The sequence below is a fragment of the Euprymna scolopes genome, chromosome 5, assembly GCF_053919585.1.
Source record: "Euprymna scolopes isolate OS-2025 chromosome 5, ASM5391958v1, whole genome shotgun sequence".
In the NCBI taxonomy this organism is placed as follows: domain Eukaryota; kingdom Metazoa; phylum Mollusca; class Cephalopoda; order Sepiida; family Sepiolidae; genus Euprymna; species Euprymna scolopes.
In genome coordinates, this window is record NC_136486.1 from 98,584,707 (window position 1) to 98,611,879 (window position 27,173).

At 32.7% G+C, this 27,173-nt stretch overlaps 1 protein-coding gene across 6 annotated transcripts in view; it reads left to right on the forward strand.

Moving 5' to 3' along the window:
* LOC145276933 (multiple PDZ domain protein-like) overlaps positions 1–27,173 on the forward strand; it is a 521,741-nt gene that overhangs the window by 468,929 nt on the left and 25,639 nt on the right. For all 6 annotated transcript variants that reach the window (XM_080128414.1, XM_080128415.1, XM_080128417.1 and 3 more), the window contains 7 exons: positions 1,435–1,571; positions 4,826–4,958; positions 10,608–10,766; positions 15,206–15,410; positions 16,547–16,682; positions 21,565–21,944; positions 26,817–26,925. In XM_080128414.1, the coding sequence (XP_079984540.1) occupies positions 1,435–1,571; positions 4,826–4,958; positions 10,608–10,766; positions 15,206–15,410; positions 16,547–16,682; positions 21,565–21,944; positions 26,817–26,925 (1,259 nt within the window). The remainder of the gene's footprint in view (positions 1–1,434; positions 1,572–4,825; positions 4,959–10,607; positions 10,767–15,205; positions 15,411–16,546; positions 16,683–21,564; positions 21,945–26,816; positions 26,926–27,173) is intronic.

Genomic DNA, 27,173 nt, shown 5'->3' on the forward strand with positions numbered 1-27,173 from the left:
GTGATCATAAAGCCAATCAACCCGTGTTGGTCTTTAGTGTGGCATGTCATTAACAGACCAAGAATATTGAGGATTTTTAACCTCGACCCACAAAATCAATAGAGATTAGGCCAATTTTTTATAACAAAATCCTAGATTGAAATAAAAATCACTCATTGAAATATTCATTTGCTTTTATTCATTCACAGTTACCTATCTCTTTATTTTACAGGAATTTCTCAATAATTATCAAATCTATCAATTAGCTCATTGTGTATTCATTTATTTTGCTGACTTATCCTCATCTTTATAGTTGTTGTTGTTTCGCCATGTTTCGGCGTGCTCATCCTCTGGCCTTCTTTAACCTCAACTGGATAGGAATGCGAGGTCTTGTAACTGTATCCCCAGTAATTAATGCCTTCCATAGTTCTTTTTGTTTCACCACATTCTGACCAACTAATCCTCTGGCCTGCTTTGGGTAGGATTGAAACCACTATCTTTAGATAATGCTCACCTGGAACCATAGGGACTCAACACCTCTATCCACTGCGCCATGAGCCCCAAAGATGAGGATAACAGTTTGCAAAATAAATGAATACACAAATTAGGTAGCCTCATCTCAAAGAACTAAAAAAAGAAAAAAAAAAAATGGAGAGCTCATTGTGATTCTTATTATTTGGTATTTAAAATATTAAACAAATCTCACAGGTAAATGTTTCCCTGTTTTTAACTACTACATTAACTAGAAATTTACATTGCCTTGAGTAAAAGATCCCAATTGCACAATTATTTGGTGCGACGTAGGAATGGCCATCACATGGATACAAAAGATGATTATAAATTGATTTTAGCAAAAGCTTTTGGTTAAGAAACTTATGAAAGATAAAGAATGCCAACAGAGGTCTCCTTCTCTGGAGCTCTGGCTTTTTCAATCCCACTTTCCAGCCCTAGTGTCACAGTTCTTGTGATGGGAAAGAACTAAATACTCAGAATGTTAAAGAAGTTGCATAAGGCAGAATCTATCGTTCCACTCGTTTCCATGGAGATCAATTGAAATACAAATCTGCCAAGAAGGCCGGCATATTTTGGTTGTTTGCAATTCTCTGCTGCCACAACTGCATGTCTAAGTTTTTTTGCTGATTTTTTTTTTTTTTTTCAGTGACAGGGTGCAAATATTATTGAATATTATATTTCTTTAAAAAAAAAAAAAAAAAAAAAAATCCAGTAAATAATTAAAAAAGTTTTTTATATGTTTCAAACAAATTCATTGAAAATTTAAATAATCTCATGATACATACGCAGTTGTACTTGCAGCTTATTATACACATATGCCTGAAACTATTTGTTAAATTGATCATCAAAACAAAATACAACATAAGATTCCGATAGTCAATGTATATTCATGAACTTTGCCTGAATTTAAATTTATTTCAATTTTTCTTTTTTCTTTTCTAGAGACGACTAATCACAAAATTTCATTTGCTGAAGGACAAAAATGGTTTGGGAATCCATATCGCTGGAGGCAAGGGGTCTAAGAAGGGGGACATTGGGATCTTTGTGGCTGGAATTACAGAAGGAGGTGCTGCTCACAGGTTTGTTTTCTGTGAATTCTGATTGTTATTCTTCTTCTTATTCTTATTATTATTATTATATCCTACCAATGAAAAGATGGTAAATTTTTAGTTTTTCACCCAAGATGGAAGATGATTGTGATGTCAATTAATCAGTTGCTATTTTAAAGCATTATATATTTTTTTTTTTTTTTTGGGGGGGGGGGGGTCCATTTATAAAAAATACACTTATTTCCACAATAAAACTTAATTTAATTAATTTGATTTAATGGAAAAAAAACAACAACAACTTTTTCTGATAATAAATTGTTTAAAAAAACATGAAAGATAACAAAAATATAAGCCTTTAAAATAGCAGATGATTAAATGATGTCACAGTCCTCCACCATTTTGGATGAGAAACTACAAATTTACTGAAAAGACGAATCTTATTTTTTTGAAAACAACAAAAAAAATATCTGCATCATTTGCATATTCCGAATGATTGTTCTGAACTTGATTGTTGTTATTTTAACAAAATTTACCCCCCCCCCCCCCCCACACACCTAAAAAAAAAAATGTGTCACCTATGAAATCTTTAATAAAATTCACAATACTTTTTGCAATGAAACCATATTTGGTGCAAATTAACTTCAGTCTATGCTTGACTTGTCCACCAAGTTAGTCATGTATGTCCTACAGTCTTTATTTTATCACTGTTCAATGTCATGTGGGGACACTTTAGTGATTGTGCCGTCAGTAGGTATGATTCTTATTGGATCTCACTTTCCCCACCCTAAGATTTTTATGTGTGGAGTTGTCTCAACGAGAATGTCTATGAAAACAATCTCAAAAAAAAAGTTTCTAAACTGTAAAAGGGCCATCATCGCAACCAAAATCAGGAGAGTGCTTAGAGAGAAAATGTGTTAAAGTTATTTACCATTTTGTATGTCATATACAGAAGGTTTATCATTGAACGGCAATTAAACAAAGACTGTTGGACTTTGAATAATTTAAACCTGGTGGACAAGTCAGGCATAGTTTATTTGTTGTATGTGAATACAGGCATATTTATCTCCTTCCCTCACAGGAAGATGAGACACAAGCTCAGGAAAATGAGACTTGAAAAGTTTCATAGGGGAAGACCACTTTGGCTGGCAAAATAATGCTTGGACAACCCTGTTGGCATTCCCCAGTAATGGTGCCTCAGATTATTAGCAGTCTGGGAAGGTGGACCTTCTAGAACTGTACAGGACCAGGAAAATAACTCGGACAACGGGGGAAGAAGTCATGTTAACAATAGCTTACGCACTGGACGTTTTGGAGCTCTGGGAAATTTGAATATAAGTGTTCGATGTAAGATAGTGCTTTGCTTATTTACACAGGGACTACTAAAATTAAACACCTTGCAAAATTCAATAGCAAAGGACAGATAACTCTGATCCATACACAATCACAAGGATTGGGGAAGATAGATCTTACCTTTATTACTATTAATAAATGCTAGTAGTCTGATTAGCACTTACTATATTGATAATGTCTCCAACAACTACCCGAATGCAGAAATGTTAAAAACACATAAATAACATTAATATTTTATTTCAGAAATCTTGTGAATTATAAAAATTAGATCATTCTTACAAATATATTATGAACATTTTTTTTAATTCAAGATTTTCGTTTTTCCTTTAAATAATAAAAAAAATGAAAATATCTTGGATTAAGTTACTTAATTAGATTGAGGTTTGCTTCATTTTACAAAGTTAATTTCTACCATTTTATTATGGTAACCTCAGTAGTTGTTGACCCTGCTAACCTGTTAATCATTGACTGTTATTGTCACTTTGTTTGTATGGCAAGGAACAATTGTAACATTACACACGTTTACACAAGTAGACCCAACACATTGTAGATTGTAGACACAGTCTACGTCGCAAAGGAGACCAAGACAAAGAATAATTCAAACTCATTTTTTCGTACGACAACATCTATTTCCTCATTTTCCTGCCATGTGTGACTTCTTGATACCTGCTGTGACGTCTCTAACATGTTCATCTTCCTGAGCCTGCTCTCTTTATAGTCTTCTTTTTCCTTACCGTGACGTCATTTTACTCACGGCTTGGTATTTGCATACAGCTGTTTGCACTATGCTACACAATTAACTCTCATTGGATAACAAATCTCCTGATAATAGGCATCCTTTGACCAAAGTTAACACTTTACACAGCCTAACATCACAAGTGTATTTGAGAAGTTTATTATCACACAAGCCCGACATACAAACTCAACAGTAGGTTCTTTGATATGACAGGGGCATGTTTGAAGTAAATGTTTCAGCTTAGAGCACAGGTGAACCATGATACTTGACCTTTTGCATTTTAAACTTTAATGCAAGTCATAATATATAAAGAATAATTTTATGAAATCAACAGTAGATTCTCTACAGTGCAATGTAAACTACATTGTATTGTGAACTAAGTCACTGCAGGAGGCATGTAGGTTTCCTCCCAGTGCACCACAATGGGTTCCCAACTAGAGCAGGCAATCAATCGATTTGATTAAAAAATAGGCGATTTCACAGATTTTGATGACAGTAAAAATATGAGAGTATGAAATATTCGTTGATCATCATTCAATCCTGGGCAACATCAGGTCATCCTGCTAGTTACAGTTAAAAATCATTTTGCCAATTTGCCATTTATTATTACTTGGTTAAATGACAGATTGACTTATCTCCCCCTGATTTATGGAATTTTTCTCTCTTATCAATGGAAAATTGTCAAAATGCAATGTAACTGATTTTATTTTTAATTAAAATTCTTCTCTAATTTTTTCTAATTTTTGGTGTCGATACCTATTTTTGCTTGATATGTAAGTAGATGAGAATCAATTTGGTAATTTTAAGTAGGGGCGACCCCTGGAGTAAATCTGGTATTATGGTGATTCAGGAGTCTAGCTCAGAACAGCATAGACAAGAATGACCATAACCCCACATTTTTGAATAGTCTTGTGTCTAATTTATTTACATTGTATTATTCATTCCGGAATAAATAAATTTTTCAAAGAGTTTTCATGTTCATTTATTTAGAACTGCAATTTTTACTTGTGCCCCTAACTGTATAAGCACCAAAATTAAAACAAGGGTGTTACTTATGTGGCCACCTGTATTAAGTTAAATAATATTTAAAACTTTCACATTTTTTTTTTTTAAAGATAAAAATGATAATTTACATGTGTTTTTTATACAACTTCCAAAGATTTATGAATGAAAAAAAAAAATGTTTCTCTGTTTTCAGGGACGGACGCTTAAAACGAGGCGATGAGCTACTCATGATCAATGGGGCCAGCTTAATTGGCCTTACCCACCAAGAGGCAGTTAATGTGTTGAGAAATACTTCCCAGGTTGTGCAATTGGTTGTGGCCTCAAAGGTAATTTAAAATTTGCTGTTTTCTTTCTTCCTGGTAAAATGTAAGGAAAATAGAATGTGAACCTTGGGTTTACTTTTGACAGCCTCATAACTCTGGTTTCTCTTATTTTGTCCTTTAGTCCTCGCATTCCAGGAGTGATGTTTCTGACAAAATGGGAATAATTGCTGGTTTCTGGGTCAGAATCGATTCATCTAACACTTATCGTTGGCTACTTTTTGACCTTGAAATATTATTTTATTTATTTTTTTTTTTTTGCTCCTTATATCAAGTGGTTTTATGCTTTGTCTGGAGCGATTTCATAAAAAAAAAAAAAGCTTCAACTTTTTGGAATGGTTTCTTTTTTTTTTGTCCTTTTTACTTAAGTCAATTTTACATATTGAATCATGGCGATCTTCTACCAGTATGAAGAAAGTGTCCACATATGTTTGTGCCGTGTCTGTTAGTCATACTCTCCTGAAAACAAGTACTCATCGCAGTGATGGCTATTTGTAAAAGAAGCTGGAAGATCTAAAATTTGAACTGACTGGTGACAATTTTTCCAATAAGTCCGTAGAAGTCATTTTAACTGCTAACACTTCATTGTTATTGGCCCTAGAAAATTTCATTGTGAAAGCATTCTAACCATTAAGTACCAACTATCTAAAAAAATTAAAAAAAAAAAAAAATCACATATTAAAATTTGCTTTTTTTTTTTTTTTTTTTTTTTGCTTAATTATTATATCTCACAGGTGAATTTTTCCTGTTTTTTAACTGCTATATTAATTTTCTTACAAATTCACGTCACTCCCAGTAAAATACCCTAGTTACATGATGCCCTGATCTGTTATTAAGCTGGACATGATTGTAACCGATTCGAAGATATTTTCAAGAATTTTAAGCTCTGTAAGTGGCAAACCCTTCCTTAACTCACAGACTGACCAAAATATTGTCTTTTAACTAATGGCCATTTCCTATAAGAGGCCAGAAGATCTAACATTTGGAATCTCTACCTGGAGACAAGTTTTACAATCTGTCACCAAACATCTATTTTAATTGCTAACACTTCATTGTTATTGTTCATAGAATATTTCATGATAGTGACCTCAGGTTCATGACCCTTGCTACTGGCCTGTTATCTCTTGTCTGTCATCATCGCTTTGTTTATATGGTAAACAATTAATGGCCATGATTAAATACAAATTCTCGGTGCTTGTATAGTTTAGCAAAGACATTATAAAACAAAGATAAAGAAAATCTGTATGATGTACAAACCATTATGGAATGAAATTATCATAAAAAAAAATCGCTTAATTCTATCAAGAAGTTTTTTTACAGAGAAAAATCAAATTTTGGTGAAATTTGAGCTACAAAGAGGGGAGTGCAGGGAAGATAACTCTATCTAATTCTTGAAATTTGTCAAAACACACATGTAGTTCTAATAATTTTATTAATAAGTTTTGTAACGGTTTTTTAAAGGAATACCTAAAATTATTCAAAATTGTAAAAATAATGTCATCAAATTTTGGCAAACTTCAAAAATTACATGGAGTTATCTCCCCTGTGCCCACCCCCTTTTTGTAGCTGAATTTCCAAGATGGCTGTTGTCATGATTATCTTCACTAAAATGTGATATTTCTCTGTGGAAAAAAAAAAAAAACAACAAAAAAACCCCAACTATTTCATTAAATTAAGTGATTCTTTTTTATGAGAACTTCATTCCATAGCATAGAGATTTTTCTTTATCTTCATTTTTTAATGTCTTTGCTAAACTGCATAAGCACCAAATTCTCTTAAAAAAAATTCACATTAAAATTAAAATTACTCATTGAAATATGCATTTGCCTGGTCGCTTAATTCCTTGAAATTTATCAATAAGATCTTTTATCAATATTCTAGAAGTGTAAGCCATGTTTAGTTTCAGAACAGTTTCAGATGGTTCGTTGTTCTAAACAAGTTTTGAGAGGAGACTGGTTTGCAGTAGACAGAACAGTTTCCGATGGTTCGTTGTTACACACAAGTCCTGAGAGGTGACTTGTTTGCAGTAGACAGTTCCACAGAGCAAAATATTCTTATCGTGTCGAGACGGAAAAAAACATGTGAAATTGCTACAGAAAAGGTTTAATATTCTTTTTATTTTGTGTTTATAAACTAATCTCACAGGGGGAATATTTCCTCTGCTTTTAACTGCTACATTAATTCACATTTGTCCATTGTAACAACCATTGGTGGTCATTAACCTTTGCTGGTACTTTTCACGTTGCTCTATCCATCGATTATTGACATGCGTTTTGTGTCATGCGTTGTGCTGCCATTGATTGTTTATATCCTTTACGAGTTTTAATACAAGTCGCATTGGCAATGTTGTTACATGTTGATGATGTGCTATCGGTTTAATAGCCACTCAAAATAATGAACGGTAACACATTTATTTAACTATGTACATATTAAATGATAATGGAGAAGCTTCTGGATGCATAATGATTAAAACTCTGACGTGTTCGCCTTCTTCGATCCAAGGGAAATAATTCTATTATTACTTTTTATTATTGTCACTATTATTATTTTTCAAGTTATATTTTTAGGTTGTAGCTAACAAATATACAGATGGGAAATTTGATCTTGAGCATATCACTGAGTTTAATGGTTTCGTGTTTGGACTACTTATAATTGAATGGATGAAGAAAGATAAGCTCATACATAAAATGTAGAATCTCAAACTTTTGTATGTAGTTACAAAAACAAAGAGAAAACAAATATTCATCTTCTATACTAATAAGATGTGCATATCTTTTTGATTGTGACTCAAATATGTACTTCAAAATGCATCAAGCTGAGAAGGATTGGTTTTAATTTGCAAATTTTCTTTCAAAACAGTTGTCCTACTAAGGCTTGAGAGTCTACACTACTCTACTACTTTGTTCATAACTAGAGAGAGAGAGAAATTTCCTTTATACTATTTGGTCCCCCGACAAAAGGAGGGTGGACCTGTAAATTCACGTTCGTCCGTCCGTACTTTTCTCAATAACTACGCCTTGGAATTTTAAAAATTTTCCACAAACATTAAACATGATATGAGCAAAAAGTAATAGAACGGATTTTCCGGAAAAACTCCAGTCCCGAGAGGTGTGCTTTTGTGTTAAAATGGCTAAAATTGGCACTTTTGTACTTATTAAAAAAAATTGAATGCCTTGGATTTTTATAAAACTTCCTGAAAAGTTGTAACTAACTGATTTCTATATAATTTTGTTTGTCTATACTTCGTGATAACTCTTGGTTGTGCCTCAGAGGCTCTTTTAAGGCTAATAAAAGCACTTGATTTTGGGGACTATTTTACCATATTTGTCCAAAATTTTCTGTGTATGCCTATTTAGCAGTTTTGCATGGTGCTGAACTCAAATTTAAATATGTTAAAGCCTTGGGGACTTTTGGGGCTCAATCGGGGGGGGGGGCAAATGATGGATTTATTCATTTCTTTTTTTGCATGGTGGAGAATTCAAATTTACATATGTTAAGGCCTAAAACTGCACCGTTTGTTTATTTTCATCAGGATTTGACGTCCCTTGGGGACTTTTGGAGCTAAATGGAGGGGGGGGGGAATGCTGAACTTAGTCATTTTTTTATGCCTCGTTCACTGTGCACCCACGTGGGACCATGCATGCTTCACTTGTTGTAAATGTTCTTGTTGAGAAAGACTTTATAGAACTTGAGCATAACTTACTCGGTTACCATGGCACCACTTTCTACCTAATAGCATTTAGCATTTAGTATTGCTAAGCAGTCACTCATCCGAGTTCTTACCAAGCACAACATTGCTTAGTTTTTGTGGTTTGAATACAACTGTTTTAGTGAGATCACCATAATTCTTTAAAATATTAATATGCAAAGTTTGTATCGTTATCATTTCTCTGTCATTAATAGCATTCTTCTTTCAAAATCAATATTTAATTCTGGTTTATCAGGGTTTTTGTTTTATATAGATTGTTGCAGCATGTTGTTATGGCGAATATACAAAAAATTCTTTGTCCGATCTGAATTATTGGAACTTCTATACAATTAGGACGAAATTTTGAAAATCGTAAAACTGAATTTCACATGAAAACAATGGTATCTACGTATTTCTCGTATTTTTAAGATGATTATATCCAAAAATTATGAAAATCGATAAGGTATAAAATTATTTATTGAAGAAAATAAAAATAGAATTTGATGAAAATGATCGTAAGGCACAGGAGAGTTCAAAAGGGAGGTAATTTTCTGTTTTGATTTAAACAAGATGGCCATAGTTTTTCACCTGTTAACGCAATTAGTTGGGTTTTTTTTTTAATTATCAGTAAGATTCAAGCAATTTCGACTGATTAATTTGAAAGCTACCATTAGTAAAATTAACAAAAAACAAATCAGTAGAAACTATTGGTTTTTATCTGAAAACTCCATTTATCGATTACAAAATTTCGTTCTGATAGTGTAGAAGCACCAAATTCTAATGCTAACCATCTAAAAAAAAAAACCAAAAAAAAGGGACATAACTGTTTATTCGTTCATACAGAGTTACTTTTGTTTTCATAGAACTGGTAAGATGTTGCCCACCCTGAAGTCCAGAACACACATACAGTATTTTAATAGTAAAACTTGATGATGAGCAAAAAAAAAATAGTTTAAAAAAGAAAAAAAAAAAAAAGTTGAAAAAATAATAAGAAGTTATGTTTCTGATTTTTAGATGAGTACTGATAATTTGGATTATTTGGATTATTCAAACTACTGTTTTCATCTTGATTTTTTATTTGCACAACGTTTCGGTTGATGTAATCTCTGCAAGGACCTGTGGTGTAACGGATAAAGTACTAGGTAAAAAAAAATTCAGTCGTAAGTGACACTCCACTGGAGGTTGAAGGTTCAATCTTCTGAGCAAACAATACTCAACACAATTGCAAATTACGAGTTAAAACTTCTATCTTACTAGCATATTATCCTCGTGAATTAAATACTGGGTTGTGTTTATTTATTAAAGAAAATAAAAATAGAATTTGATGGAAATGATCGTACAATGCAGGAGAGTTCAAAAAGGAGGTAATTTTCCATTTCGATTTAAATAAGATGGCTGCAGTTTTTCACCTGCTAACATGATTAAAGTTGTTTTTTTTTTTTTAAATAGTATTCAGGTAATTTTGACTGATTAATTTGGGAATTACCATTGTAACTTATTAGAATTGACAGAAGAAATCAGTAGAAACCATTAATTTTATTTGAAAACTCCAGATAAAATACTAGGTAAAAAAAATTCAGTCGTATGTCGTGGAGGTTGAAGGTTCAATCTTCAGTGCTGGCAATACTCAACACAATTGCAAATTATGAGTTAAAGCTTCTATCCTACGAGCATGTTATCCTTATGAATTAAATAATGGGTTGTGTTTGAAATTCTGTACAAATTCACGAGTTCAACAGAGATTCCTGAATTCGACAATAGATACTTGAAGAAGTTTGGAGGTTATATCAGCCAAAAAATAATACTCCAAATGAGAACAGTAATGTGAATAATCTAAATAGCAAATAAATACATTCCCAGACAGCACCGGATAGTTTGATTTTTTTGTGTGTTTTGTTTTTTACTTTTTCATTTAATTTTTGTCTTATACATTATTTCTTTTTTTCTTTATTGCAAATCTGTTGTAGCTCCGTAAATCTGCTTCTATAGCATCTACCGCATCATCAGCGATGTCTTATACGTCTTATGACGGTCATGATGGATCCACCATATCTGTAGCCCCCCTACCTGAAGTGGTGGCCCAGACACCATCTGGAAGTGTCATGAAGTGGGATGAATTATTTGAGGTGAGAATCTTTTAATTAAAAAAAAAAAAAATCATCAAATAAAATGGACGTTTAAGGATAAATTGTTTATTCTCCAACCAAAACTCATTGAAATCCAATGTCTCTTCTATCTGTATGTGTGTTGATATATATATATATGATCTTAACCCTCTCTTTTGTTCTTTTCTCTCTTTCTTAATTATTTATATCATGTCATTCCTCGCACCACTTCTTTTATCATTCACCTTCCTCCCACCATCTAAAACATTGTATGCTTCTGCTTCCTGATCCTAATCTATATCATTTCTATTTATAATTTATATAATTTTTAATCCATCTTACATAAAAGAAGATAGACTCCTCCGTGCATATATATATATATATATATATTTTTTTTTTAAATTTAGCCTTGCCTCGTCAGGCGAATTTTGAATTTCTTCCATTTCGTTTTTTCTACGCATATTTTATCTTTCTTTTAATAATATTATTGGAATTCATTCCCTTTTCCTTGTACCTATTTGTGAATTATTCCATAGATTTCTGCCTTTTGGATTACTTTGGATCATCTTCCAATTACGCGATTCCCTTGGATTTTACTTGTGCGAATGGAAATTTAACTAACTTTCTTGGATTCTGCATTTTTGGATTTTACCATCATTGGATACTTTACCCTTCACTAGACTATCCATTCACGTGAAATCACTTTTTTATTCACCCTATTCCCTCTGCTTCACCTTTTGTTATCAAGTAAGATCTATGACTTACTTGTAGTTTCATTAAATGCTTTTGCAAGCAAAATCTGATCCCGCGTTTTGCTAAATCCTACCCTCTGATGAGAAGGAAAGTATTTCTTCAAAATTCCGCAAATTAAGGACTATCCACTTATTTAGTGTGTTTTTAACTCTTTTTCAAAGTGTTTTTTTTAACATGTTTTATTAACTACTTGTTCTTATATAGGATAGAGCAATTTCTTTAGGAAATCTTAAGTGGGGAGAGCTCAGTTCAGAGCATATATAAATGTTAAGAGAATTAGCCTGATCTTCTTATAAATTTATTTCAACCCACAAGGGCTTTGTTAAATGAGAAGGGCTAGTCAGATTTAGCATCTGACATGTAGGTTTAAATAAATTTATAATGAGATAGATAAATAAAAACATAGAAATACTCATTTAATTTCATATACACATCCAACATTTTTTATTCTAACGACTATATTCATTATTTTGCATCATAGCTTTTTAAATTTCTAGCGGCTTTGTCATTTAAAAAAAAAAAACTCACTCACTGCATGCCATAAACGCTATATATACTTTGAATATTAATATCTTTATTTCATTCAGAAAATGAATTCTAAAAATACAACAAGTATATTTTCAAATATTGTACTGGTATTTTATTTCTTCAAATCAATCATCCCAAGGAAGTCTTGAAATAATAATGAAACTTTGAACATATAAATAATTTTGGTTTGTTCCTTTTTTATCTCGCCATTCTGTTGGAATATTATTTCTATAATTTTCATCACACATATATACAAAATATGTGTGTGTTACAGAAGATCAGAACAACATTGGTACCATTGGTGTCACATCTGCGCAGGAGCTGCTAGGAAAACTTTATCCTGCCTTAACAGAGGTCAGAATAGACTAGTGGGAGATGCCTTTTTCTCTTCCCTGCAACCTCTTTCTCACAGAAGAGATGTTGCGGGCCTCTCTCTGTTTGGTCGTTATTTTCATGGCAATTTGAGACTTCCAGGTGATGTATGTGCTCTCTGCTTATCTCGGCATTGTTTCCAGTCATCCTGGACTTTTCCTTGCCACTGGACTCAAGCAGTGCCGATTCAGGAGAGGTGTGATTGTGGATTGCACGATAATTACATATGCAGCTGAACCTACAGGGGTATCCTTTGTCTTTCGAGACTGAACGGAGGCATCAACATAGATTGCTGAACTATTGTAAGCAAGGTAAACATTTAATGTCCACTTGGTTAGTCCTTAATGACATTTACTTTCACACCTACTTACGAAACATCCATATGATACCTTTCAGACACTTCGCACTTCACATTAAACGATTTAAACCACGAAAAAATTGTCTTTTATTTCTTTGGTGACATTCTGAGCTTCTCAGTGTCTGATGAAAATCTCCCAATTTATCAAAATCCATCGAAGGAAAATGTTTAGAAGTATATCTACATTTAAAAGTAAACCCCTTCTTAAAAAAAAAAAAAAAATGAGATTTTACATTTTTAGGGTATTTTTTGTGAATACCCCAACAAAAAACAATTATTTTTAGAATTTAGAGTATGAGTTAGTCGTGCATATAAATTTTACATAAAATATTCCCCATTTCTGGACATTCTAACCGTTTGGGCAGTTAACTAATTTTTTACCACTAACCTAAGTCTGAACGGTAATTCATATAATCATAATTAATCGCTTTATTTTTCATATTACCACAGGTCTTATGATTAGTAGTAAATACTAGACAAATCTTTTATTACTTTTAACAATGACATATTTTCTATTAAAGGTTGATATCAGGAACATTGATATGGCCAAGATTTAAAGCAAACAATATAGGTTTCTGTCTGGGCTGATTTTAGGTTAAATATATATGGAAAACTAATTCTTGTTGTTTTGTTTTATTGTTATAAAGCTGTTTTCATGTAATTGCTTAAAAATTGAAAATCACATTTTTTTTTTTTTTTTTGGTAAATTAGCTGTCACCTTTTCTTTAACAAAAAAAAAGTTAAAATTGCAAATTGCTAAAAAAAAACAAAAAACAAGCATCAATATTATTATAAGAATAGTGTATTTATAAAGTACCGGAAAAAATGCTTAGCAATGAAATAACAGTTTTGTCAAAAAAAACATACTGGCATTGAGAATTATATAAAAAATAAATATAAAAAAAAAAGATTTAAGAATTTACAGCACAGGATCAGTTTTAGATATAAATTTAATGTATAATTTAATGTAAAAAATTATTCTTCACTGGGAAATGAATTGTATAATTTTTTAATTCTTTACATGTCTCAGAATTTTCAATCATTCACAAAACATTTAAAAAAATATATTAAGATGTCTTTTTTTTTTTTTTACATAGGTGTCACCACTTATCAAGGCCGATAGGCCACTCAAGGATAAGGGTTAGAGAGTGTAGAGTAGTCAAAAGGACAATATAGTAATCGATAGTAATGGAAGTTCGGTAAATTTGTTAACTTAAGTGGAACGGCTCATCAGAAACTTGTTCACGTTGGACTTGAAGACAACCATATTATAGACAGCTGGAAAGCAGGAAAACGGAAAACAATTCCACAGGCGTGCAGTTCTAAGAAAGAAGCTTTGATCATAGAATCTATGTTTAGGTTTAGGTACAGATAAAGAGTGGGGAAAATTATTGATAATGTTTTCAGCTAGTCTAGTGTTTCTTGTGAAAGTTTGGCGAGGGGGGACCATAGATTGAAGTTCAGTTGAACACTTTTCATGAAAATAACGATAAAGCAGAGACAAACTCGCAACATCTCTTCTGTGAGATAGAGGTTGCAGCGAAGAGAAAAGGACATCTCCCACCAGGCCACGAAGTCTATTTTGAACCCTATCAAGGCAGGACAAGTCTTTTCTAGCAGCTCCTGCCCATATGTGGCAACAGTATTCCATCCTTGGACGTATCTGGCTCTTATATAGATAGAGAATTGCATCAGCAGTGGGATATCTACTGGATCGATAGAAGGATCTGACCATTTTACCAGCGGCCTTGGCAACAGATTTGATGTATGTATTCCATTTAAGATCAGGAGTAAAGGACAAGCCCAGAAGCTTGTCAAAACTTGAGGCCTCCCCAAGACGAGAGCCATTCATTTTAATTGATGCCAGATGGGGATCAGAACGTTGATGATGTAAAGATAGAAGCTTGTTTTTAGATGCATTAAAAGTAACCAGCCACTCCTTTCCCCATTGTACAACGTGATCAAGATCAGAGGAGAGAGACTCATGTAATATACCCCTTCTCTGCTAATAGTAATTTTATGTTTGCAAAAATTTATGCAGACATTACACAGTTTTACTGTAATTTGAAAATGTAAAAAAAAAAATTTAATTAATTAGTATAAATTCCAAATATTACGGAAAATGATCTAGTAGATCTGCTAAATGTATTTATAACAAAAAATCATCCACAATTATGTTCTGTTAAAAAATGACGGATCCTTAGTTTATGTCGATTTAAGTCAAACGAGATCTCGGTTTCTTATACTGAATATGTCGCACAACTCTTTCACCATAAAACATACAATAAAACGCGATAATTTGATGACTTCTATTTTTATTTGTAACTATTTTTCTACTTGATCATTTTTCGTAATTTTTGGAAATTTATACGAATGTCGACATGACACGTCAAATAAATCTCAAATTGTTGATTTGATTCTGTTATTATTGTTGCGTCTTTCTTTGCAGAAATTCAATAAGACTGGTTTGGATACGTATTACTCAGGTCATACAATGAAATTTGGGCCTCCACAGACTATTGTAGTCAATAAAGGGGCGCGTGGAAAAGGGCTCCGCTTCAGCATTGTGGGTGGAAAAGAGAAAAATATGGGGATATATGTTCGACGTATCCTTCCAGATGGATTAATAGCAGAGGACGGTAGACTCCGGGAGGGTAAGTAAGGGCCATATTTTTTATATATATCATTTTAATTAGTCTTAGAATTATTGCTGACTCTCTTACCATATCATAAAATATACTTCAATATATTTAATTCATTTCGTATTTATTATTATTATAAAGCCATTTCTCTCTTGAATATTATATATATAGTACTGATTTTAAAAGTTAAAAAAAAAAAATTACTTGAGTGCCTCTGAAAAGTTGCTTAGTCATATGAGACACTATTTTTCATTATCCAACAAAGCGCTCACACAAGAGGTCTTCCAGAAATTGTTGGAACGGTACAACAAGTGCATTGCAGCCGGAGGAGATTACTTTGAAGGGAACTAGAGTTTCATGTGTTGTACTATCAATAAAAGTGCACATACAAAAAAGGTCTGGAAACTTATTGAAGGCAACTCGTATAAAATGCTTTGATGTGGTGGAAAAAAAAAACCAGCAAATGAACGCCTACCAAGATTTTATTTATACATCTTATATTTTCAAAACAAAAATTTCCATACAATTATGGACCTGTTTCGTTCATGGAACAACAACCTTGGATCTTTCATTCAGGGAATCATCAGAAAAAAAGTAGAAATTCTCAAACAGAAAAAAAACAAAATTTAGATTGTGATACAACAAACAAAAATCCCTTAAAAAGGAACAATTCACATTGAATCCATTTCTAATTGAAGAGGAGCTTTAGAAATAGTTACCTAGAGAGGGCAGCCATCTGCCATAGTACATATGCATGATCCAACAGATCAAATTCTTCCTAATAATCCATATTTATGGGGCCTTTCAGAAGTTGTTGAAATGGGACAACAAGTGCATTGTGGCCGGAGGAGATTACTTCGAAGGAGACTATAGTTTCATATATATAATATCAATAAAAATGCGCATACAAAAAAAGTCTGGACACTTATTCAAGGCACCTCATAGTTTCATATGATTTTTTTGTAATATATCTCAATAAATAGCAAGTGTGAACACTGATAAAGCATTTTTTTTCACATTATTTTCATGTTAAAATAAGTATCGGCTTTTCTTGTGTGAAAGAGGATGGATACAGACAAAATATCTCTTGATTTATTATAGATATATTCTTTTATATATTATAATTTTTTTTCTTTTCCTTTAATCAGGGGATGAAATACTTGAATTAAATCGAGAACCCTTGAAAGGTCTTTCGCATCATGATGTAATTGCGAGATTTCGACAGCTAGGCAAGGGGCCAGTCAGCATCACTTTTCGTTGTAGAATTTTTACTCCGTCCAGCAGGTAAAAAATTTGTTTTTATTTATTTTTATTATTTATTTATTTTTATTATTTATTTATTTGTTTATTAATTTTTTTGTTTAGAAAAAAAATACTAAATTTTTTTTTTTTTTTTTTTAGAGTTTTTGGTGCTTGGCTAGAATCCCCACCTCCACCTAAAACAAACAAAAATCAATAAAAAAAAAATCTGTATGCTGTACGTAGCCATGGATGAAAGAAAATATCATACACCAAATACATACGTAAATTGATTAAATAGTTTTATTTTTAAATGAGAAAATCAAATGGCTAAACTGCAAGGAACAGTCTGGAGGAATAAGGGAGATAATTCCAAATAATTCAAACTTATTAAATTTTAGGAAGCCATTTTTAACATGCAGAGGAGCATTGGAAAACCTAAATTCACTTAAAAATGATTTTTTTTTTTAATAGCAATAAAACTACTTGATCAATTTACATGATTTTTGGTGTACAATATTTTCTTTCCATCACCGGTATGTACCTCATAGAGATTTTTCTTTAATTTTTTTTCATAAAGTGGTAATTCTGGTCAAGCGCCATATTTCTTTTTCATTCTCTCTCCATTGTTGACATTTTTTTTCTTGCCTATAAAAAAACATTGTTAGTGCCTAATACAAGGACCATGATTAATAATTATAATGCTAGAGTTACTCCCCTTTAATTACAATATGAATATCAATGAATACACCACATTTAAATTATACTATCTATTATTCTTATTTAGCTTGTTATTTTCACAATGTTTCAGCCGATGTAACCTCTGATCTTCTTGCAAGCACATCTTTTCGATTTTGGAAACATTCTGTCAAACTTGGGAACATATATTGGAATTTGGGACTGGATCTTTTATTTAATCCTTTATTATTCCTCACCTGGTTGCTGCCACACATGCTTAAGGACATCAGAACCAAACAAATTAAATTTTGTCTCATCAGACCATAGAAAATGGTTCTAGTAATCTATGGACTTGTTTACATGCCTTCAGAAAACTGTTTGCAGGCTTTCTTGTTGTGGATTGCCTTCAGAAGAGGCTTCCTCCTGGGGTGACAGCCATGCACACCAATTTGAGGAGTACAAAGATAAGTGTGTCATGCCTACAATCAAGCATGGTGGTGGGAATGTCATGGTCTGGGGTTGCATGAGTTCTGCAGGTATTGGAGAGTTACATTTCATTGAAGAAAACATGAACTCCAACATGAACTGTCAAATACTGTAGCAGAGCATGATCCCCTCTCTGCAGAAAATGGGTAACAGAGCAGTGTTCCAGCATGATAATGATCCAAAACACACATCCAAGACAACCACTGCTTTACTGAAGAGGCTGAGCATGTCTCTAGACTTGAACCCAATAGAACATCTTTGAGGCATCCTCAAGCAGAAGGTGGAGGTGCGCAAAGTCTCAAATATCCGAGAGCTCCACAACATCATAATTGAAGAGTGGAAGAGCATTCCAGTGGCTACATGTGAAGCTCTGGTAAACTCCATACCCAGGAGAGTAAAAGCAGTTTGGGATAATGATGGTGGCCACACAAAATATTGAAAGTTGACATGTTGTATGTTAATATTTACAACTTTTCGTAAGGGGGTGTACTCACTTTTGCTGCCAGGGATTTAGCTTTTAATCGTTATATTTTTAGTTATTTTAAGGGGAAAATATATTAACTCTGTTATATATGCTGCAGACAGACTACTTTTCATTGTGTCAAAAAATCATTTTTTCAGTGTTGTCCCACGAAGAGATATACTTAAATATTTGAAGACATGTGAGGGGTGAATTCACTTTTGTGATACACTGTATATATATATATATATTTTTTTATTTATGAGTACTTCTATTATTATTATCATCGTCATCATCATTATCAGTATCCTAATGTTATTAAGATTGTGTCTATATGTTAGCACAAAATTATCTTAGTTTTTCCCTCCTGTCTGATTTACATTCGGTGTAAGTGCGTATGGATAGGTGCTATTTAACACATTTTCTATCTATTTGTAGGTCAGGCTGTCTACGTAGTGAACATTTAGTATCTATTTTATTTTCTTGTTGCTTTGCTTTCTGTTTTTCAGGTTTTCATTTCTGTTATTTTATTCCCTCTATTTTTTTTTTTTGAAATTTTGTTTTTCCGTTATGTATAAATTTCACTTCTGATGGCCATGGGAGTAGTTACTAGTGTTGGGACGATTAATCAGAATTGGGAATTGGAAAAATCGGAGCTTTTTGGGGAATCATAATCGGAAAAATTTGGGCCTATTTTCCAATGCCAAAACCAATTCCTTAAATTATCTTTTCTTTGATTTTGGTTCAAGAAACATCTTCCACTGCTTGTAGTAATAATAAAATAATAAATATTTATTGATTTAAACTTCCAGTAAGACTAAAATCTCTAGATCACCTCATCAGAAGTGTTTTTACATTTGAGAAAATATAGGAACATTTAAGATGTCTAATCGGGACAAAATAACACTTTTTATAGTTAAATATTTAGAGATATATAAAGTATTGGAATAGTTTCATCACTAGTAGTTACACCAATTAAATCGTCCTTAAAAGAAAAAAAAAAAAAATTTAACAGATTTATATAATCTTTACTCCTTAACTGCTTGCAAACAGATTTTTCTGCAAACCTGAATTACACATATTTGGATTATTATAAACTTTTTGGATTTTAATTTGAATCTGTGTGTCAACAGCATAGTTCCAGATTTTTCTATGGGAACATTTTCTCCTATTATCTTTACGTATTTATAATACTTGATCACTCCATATCTTCTCATATGTTTTTTTATTCCTAGACTTTTAATGTAACCTCCTATTTCTTAGATTTTTTCCCTCATTTTATAAACTCTTTGCACAAAAAAGTTTTGTTTTCTTTTTTGCATTTATGACTAGTTTTCATATAATGCTGTTTCAATTAATGCCAGCAAATTCATAGCTTTGCTATAATATTCATATGCTAATATCTTTCCTCTAATATTCATTTGCTAATATCTTTCCTCTAATGAGAAGCACACATTTCTTTGAAACTCCACGGATCAAAGAAATTTCAATATATCTTATTTGAGTATCCTGTTGAACAATAAATTAATATTTTTACAGTCTTAAAAAAATTGTTTTTATATATATATATATATATATATATATATATATATATATATATATATATATATATATATATATATATATACATACAGTCCTGGTCAAAATCATAAGACCACTTAAGAAAGTAAGCGTTTACGCATAATATCGAATTTTTAATCAAACAAATGGTTGAAACCATTGCCAAAAGGGAAAATATGATGGAAAAAAAATGAAATCTGCTTCATTCGAAACCTTAACCCTGATCTAATAATTATTTTTTAAAAAACAAACATTTTCACCTGGTCAAAATGATAAGACCACTTTAATAAAATCAGTTAGTTTTGAAAAAATGAATACAAAAAGCTTTCTATGTTACTAAAAGCAACTTGTTAGTGGATAAAAAACATCTTAATAAATTATAAATGGCCAAAGGGAAACCATTATCAGTTTGAGAGAAGAAGGATCTTTGAGCTTAATAGGGGTGGACTCTCCCATAGATCCATTGCAAACAAAGTGAATCATAGCAAAACAGTCATCAGAAATTTTTTTAAGAAATCCAGATCAATATGGGCACAAAGAGTCCAGGTCGACCAAAAAAAATAATCCCATCACTGGATCGCCATATCAGAAGTTAAAAAAAAAAAAACTCCAGTATGAGCTGAAGTCGGTTGAAAAGCCAAACAGCAGCATAATGTAGTCCTAAAGCCATCAGAAGGCATCTGAAAATGAAGGGTTTCAATCATTTAAAGCGACTGCAGAAACCACGTCTTCTTGAACAGCACAAAACTAACTGACTTAAATATGCCGCCAAATACCAGACTTGGGATGAAGAGAAGTGGGAAAATGTAATTTTCTCCGATAAGAAAAAGTTTAATCTAGATGGTCCAGATGGATTTCAACACTATTGGCATGATAAAAATTTACCCAAAGAGACTTTTTCAACTGGGCATAGTGGAGGAGGGTCTTTAATGATCTGGGGTGCTTTCTCGTCAGCTGGGACCCTAAAGTTGCAAGTAGTGAAAGGCCGGCAAACATCATTGAAGTACATTTCAATGCTTGAAAATGCTTCTATTAGGACTGAAGGTCCACGTCTGTGTGGAAGAAATTGGATTTTCCAGCAAGACAACGCTGCGATACACACTTCTCGACAAGCACGAGAATACTTTTCTTCAAATAATATAGAATTGTTAGATCATCCAGCATGTTCTCCGGACCTCAATCCCATTGAAAATCTTTGGGGATGGATGGCAAAAGAAGTGTTCAAGGATGGAACCCAGTATGATTCAGTTTTCAGTACATGGGATAAAATTCCTTCGCAACTGATAAAAAAAACATAGTCATAAGCATGCCGAAGAGAATTTTTGAAGTATACTAAATACTGAGACCCTTTTTAGTAATTTATAATTGCCTTTTGTTAGATAAATTATCAGTTGTCTTATTATTTTGACCAGGTGAAAATGTTTGTTTTTTAAAAAATAATTATTAGATCAGGGTTAAGGTTTCGAATGAAGCAGATTTCATTTTTTTCCATCATATTTTCCCTTTTGGCAATGGTTTCAACCATTTGTTTGATTAAAAATTTGATAATATGCATAAACGCTTACTTTCTTAAGTGGTCTTATGATTTTGACCAGGACTGTATAAGAGAGAATTGTTCAATTTTTCAGTTTTAAAAACATTAAAAAATTAATTTTATATTTATTTATAAATTTACAGTTTATCTCTAATTTTGTTACCTTTTGATAAATATAATTTCTTTAAAAAAACCTTTTAATTTTTCAGCTCCGGTGGTAAAACTCCGACCGGTTCGCCATATGAATCTCCTGAGGGAAGTCCCGTATCGACCCCACGGCACACCCCTCAGAATAGTGTGACGGACCTAGAAAGTTTGGGTCTTTCAAACGGCCAGTCGTCGCCGAGTGCTACCCCAATGTCAGCTGGTTATCGCCCGTGCTACTCGACAGTCAGCACAACTGAGAGGAAACATCTGCATCCTTCTCGTGGCACCTTGCTGCCTGCATCGTCATCTTCATCCACCTCATCTCTCCGCGGAACCCCAATACCAGTCATTCACCACCAAAATATGGAGGACAGTTCACAGATGGACAGTTCAGTCACACATTATCCCGTATCAAATATATTAGAAATTGTTTTACAGAAACGTAAGTTGTCTCTCTTGTTTGGTCCTCAAGATATATATATATATATATATATATATATATATATATATATATATATATATATATATTTATATACTGATGATCCCTTTAAAAATAAATTATTGGTATTATAGTAAATTCGAGAGCGAGTTGATGCAGTGATTGCAGGTGATTAAATAACTTACTGACTGGATGGTTTTATAACGAATGATAAAAAATATTTTTTTGTATAGTTTTAAAGGTTAAAAACTTCAAAGACTAATAGTTATATATATATATATATATATATATATATATATATATTTCCACAACCAAACAACGTCATGGCTCTTGTAGGCTTCGACGTTGTTTGGCTGTGGAAATAATTATATAATCTCTCTCACATTCTAGAAAATATATATATATATATATGTATATATATATATATTTGATTGTTAAACATTAAACTTTTGTTAGTTATCAAAGGCTTAATGTATTTATAATATAATCGACACTTTCTATGTTTGTTTGTATGTCTGTCTGCATTTAGAATTTCTTCAAGGGAGATAATTATATGAAAACTTCCGTTAACGAATAGTGCTGATGTGATAACTAATCTAATGTGGTAACAGCTACTACACTTTGGTCTTAACTATAAGGCCAAAGAGCCATCCATAAAAAATATATGGTATGTCAACATATAATTTTTAAATAAATTCTCTTCAAATTTATTCATACCAATAATATTGTGTGGTCTGAGTTTCTGGTTGACATTTATAAAAAGAAAACATGTTTTACTTTTAATTTATTTATATCAATAATATTGTGAAATCTGTGTAAGCTCGGCAGGGCTAGTCTCTCTATATATAAAACTTAATATCTGTCTGTGATATTTGTATGTTCCTATGGAAAGAAAGGATTAGAGAATCTACATAAAATCTAAAAGTATATTCTTATATAAAATTTATCATGGAAGACAATGGAAGTGTTCCTGAATTTCTAAGTGCATCCCAATGGGGCACATATGCCTTTTTAAAACTTCAAAGACATCACATTTTTTATGGAATTTGAATCGTAAGGATAAAATTTTCTGGGAGAGAGAGTGAAAGTGGTGCTGAATCTTCAAGTGTTCGCTTTCTATCTAACACATTCATGGATACCTGTCTTAGTGTCGCCTATTCAGATTTTATAATCTACGTCTATGATCCTATTGTCACTATTATTAAACTAGACTAGTGTTTATTGGTTATTTTTTGGAGGGGGGGGGGCTTCTTTAAATATAAAAGCCTGATTTTCATCAATAAATGTTTATAGAAGTATTTGGTGTAGAAACATTTAAGTCATGAACTATTCCAGCTGAGAGTATCCCATATCTTTACAAAGCTACCATTTGCATGGGGTGCATCAAGTATGGTTTCCTCATTTGGGCTGGTGTACCAACCACTAGTCTCTTGCTCTTAGACAGCGTTCAAAAAAGAATCTTCAACCTAATAGATTCCGCACTGTTAACAAAACTCCAACCCCTGTCCTATCGCAGCAATGTTGTATCCCTTGCCTGTTTTACAAGTATTTTAATGGAATGTGCTCTGACAAACACGTAGCACTTGTTCCTCCTTGATGTAAATACTCACAATTAACCTGACAAGCAGCAAAGTCACACCTCCTCACTATAAAAATCTCTGGATGCCTTCTACTTTAAGAGTTTCTTTCCTTAAGTTGCTAGATTTTGGAATTCCATCCCGGTCTCTTGTTTTTCTGACTGTACTGATATGCAAAAGTTTAAGTGTAATGTGAACAGGCATCTCGCTGTTCAACTCCCTATATAGTGCCCCTGTAGATAGGGTTCCAAATAATAGCCCCTTACGTCCAAGTGACACGGTAGCTTGTTTTGGGTGAAAGAGTAAGAAAAGAAAAAAAAAAAAAAAGTAGCATATTTACTATGATGATACAAGCCTCGATGGAGTATGACTCCAGTACTAATACAGCGAGCCTTTCCTCCTATGAATTACTAGTCAATTACCCAACTTATAACGACTTATTGCATTGTTCATTTACAGTAATAAATCATTATATACTTGTACATTTACTGATTATTTAATACCAGTGGATAACATTACAAAAGTATTTTTTATAATCTAACTAGCCTGGGTACCCGGCGTTGCCCGGGTGTTTGGAGGTGTGTGTTGAGCAAAAAAAAAAAAAAATAATAAAAAAGTGGTAGTAGGCAGGCTCAAACCCGTACTGCGAAAGAGGAAAAGAATGTGAATAAAACGTGACATCTTTGCCATTGCATCCATCGCCAAACCAGGAGTGACGAAGTTTAAATTAAGGCTGGTCAATCGAAAAGAGGGGATGACTTTCGAAAATATCTGCGAAAAAAGCGCCCCTCTTTGTAGAAATCAGTGCCCAGTTAAGGATGCAGAAATTAATGTTTTTAGCCAATTTTTCGATATTTGTCATCCAAAGAGTAGAGCTTCAAAATGATACTGATCTCATGGTTTTAGGCAGACATACGAACATTTAAACAGACAGGTGAGATTTATATTATAGACTAGCCTGGGTGCCCGTTGTTGCTCGGGTGTTTGGAAGTGTGTGTTGAGCAAAAATAAAGTTGTAGTAGGCAGACAAGCGCGAACCCGTGACGCAAAGGTGGAAAAGAAAGTGTAGGTCTGTGTAAGGGTGTTGGGTGAGCAACAAAAAAAAAAAAAGGAAAATTGCGAGCGCAAAAAAAAAAAAAAAAAAATAGGCATAGTAAGCAGGCTCGAACCTGTAATGCACCAGAGGAAAAAGAGATAAAAAACAAAACAAAAAAAAAAAACGGTCTTACCAATGTGCCTACCATGGTTGTGATGTCACAGGCAGTCAAAATAACACCTTTTATGCGACGTCGAGGGTTGAACGACGTGCAAAAAATGTCAACAAAAAGACCGATCCTCCCTGTAGAAAAGTGCCCAGTTGAGGGTGAAGGAATTAATCTTTTTGGCCAATTTTTCAATATTTCTTGTCCGAAGGGTCGAGTTTCAAAATGATACCGATCTCGTGAAAATCCGTCATCTCTGTCGAAAGTTTTAGGCAGACATACATACATACATACATACATTTAAACAGATAGGTGAGATTTATCTTATAGATTACTCTTTTTATTTATTTTATTTTATGGAAATTGCTCCAGACAAGGCATGATGTCATTTGATGTAAGGAGCTTAAAAAATAAAATAAAATATTACCTCAAGGCCAATGGTAGGTGTTAGATCAACTCAGACCCAGAAAATAGCAATTTTTCTCCCTTTGTCAGAAACATTGCTCATGGAATGTGAGGACTAAAGGACAAAATAAGGGAAGTGAGAGTTACGAGTCTGCCAAAAGTAAATCCAAGGTCAACTTTCTACTCTTCAAGGTTCTCTTTTCTCTTTAAATTAGATCGTACTAATATACAAAAAAAGGTAAGAAAATGATAAGTGGTTTGCTCCCTCTCTATATGTGTAATGCTAAAAGTACTATTTATGTGTGCGTGTGTGTTTTTGGGTTTTTTGTTTGTTTGTTTGTTTGTTTTTTAACTTTTTACAGAGATTTTTCCATAACATTAAAAACTAGTAAAAAAAAAAAAAAAAAAAAGAGAGAAAAAAAGTTTGAACTAATTTTATTTTAGATAGTTCTTAAGTGTGAAAGTTTAAAAGAAAACAGTTAAGATAACACTAAAAAATATTTAATTTGTGCCGATTCTGGAGAGACACTTGGAAAATATACAATAATAGAATCGCATTATTGCAACTGGTCAGATGGCCATTACAGAATCAATGGCAATAGCTGGCAGTAGGACCAATAGGAAAAAATAGTAAAACTGAATTTGTGAAGTGCTTACAATAAAATCATTCTCATGCTAAACATGATAAAATGGTATGAAATATTCCTATTTTTTTTTTTTTTCTTTTTTTTTTTAATTCCTTGTTTTCGGGATGTTTATATTTCACAGTAACATACCCAAATCTCAGGCAGCCAACATAAACTCTCATTGACAATCAAGACTCTGAAGCATGAGACACAAGTTTATTGGTCATTAACAAAGAGGTCCTGGATATGACCTTAAACTATATCCGATGGTGAGGGCTCTAGCTTGTGGGTTTTGGGGAGTGTGGAGCCACCCCTTAATTGCCATTGCTCCCAGGTCCACTCTGAACCGGAGTGGTAGTACCTGTTAGGGTCCCAACTATGGATTAAATAGAAACTGACTTGAAAAAAACAAAACAAATATATTCTATTAAAAATCTTTTCTTCAAAATCACTGGATTCGGCATTGAATAACCTGAAGAGGGTTGATATGCCAAAAAACAAAACAACCAAACCAAACCAACTATCAACAAAGGTAAACCTGAAAAGGAATAAAAATATTTCAGAAACATGTGAATACAAAATGAAGACAAGAATAAATGAGGAGTTTACTAAAAACTAACATGAGTCATAAACTTAATAGAATCACAGAATATTCTGAGCTTTAAAGTAAGGCTAACAATGAAAGAAAATCAACTTATGTTAGATCAGCAAGTTACAAGCAATAGGAAAAATAGGCTAACATGCGAGGAAATGGTAAATTTTGTTATAAAAAAAATAATAATACTAGCACTATTTAATCCCATTTTATATTAAGAAAGGCAATAATTGTTACCAGTGATGCTCCAAAATGCTGGGATATTTAAAAAGATAGAAAACTACACTATGAAGAGTCATAAAGAATGCATAACTAGATCTGGGACAAATACTAGAAACCTCTGTTTGTGATGAATCTGAATGAAAGGGTAAACAAAGGGAGATAAATGCTAGGAGATCTAATCTATACTTGACAGAACATTATTTATCTTTTCATTATTTGATTTTTTTTTTTTTTTTTGTATTTTTCAGCGGCTGCTCGGAGTCTTGGATTTGGAATCGCCCGATGTAAGGGCACAAATTGCATCCTTGTAAATGACATTAGTAAAGGATCTCCTGCTCACATTGATGGACGCTTACGGTAAGGAGCAGCTATTCATTTAAAAAAAAATAAATTGTGATTTTTTTTTTTTGTATTACTATTCAGATTATTATTCTCATATTAGATATTATTCTCACAACATTTTGGCTGATGTAACCTCTGATTTTCTTCAGGTGTGTTTCGTCAAACTCTGGAATCTGTATGGAATTTCAAATGGAACCCTGCTATCATTCTGTCAGTTATGACAAATAACCGGTAATACCACTTTTTGTGGTGTTTACCCAACA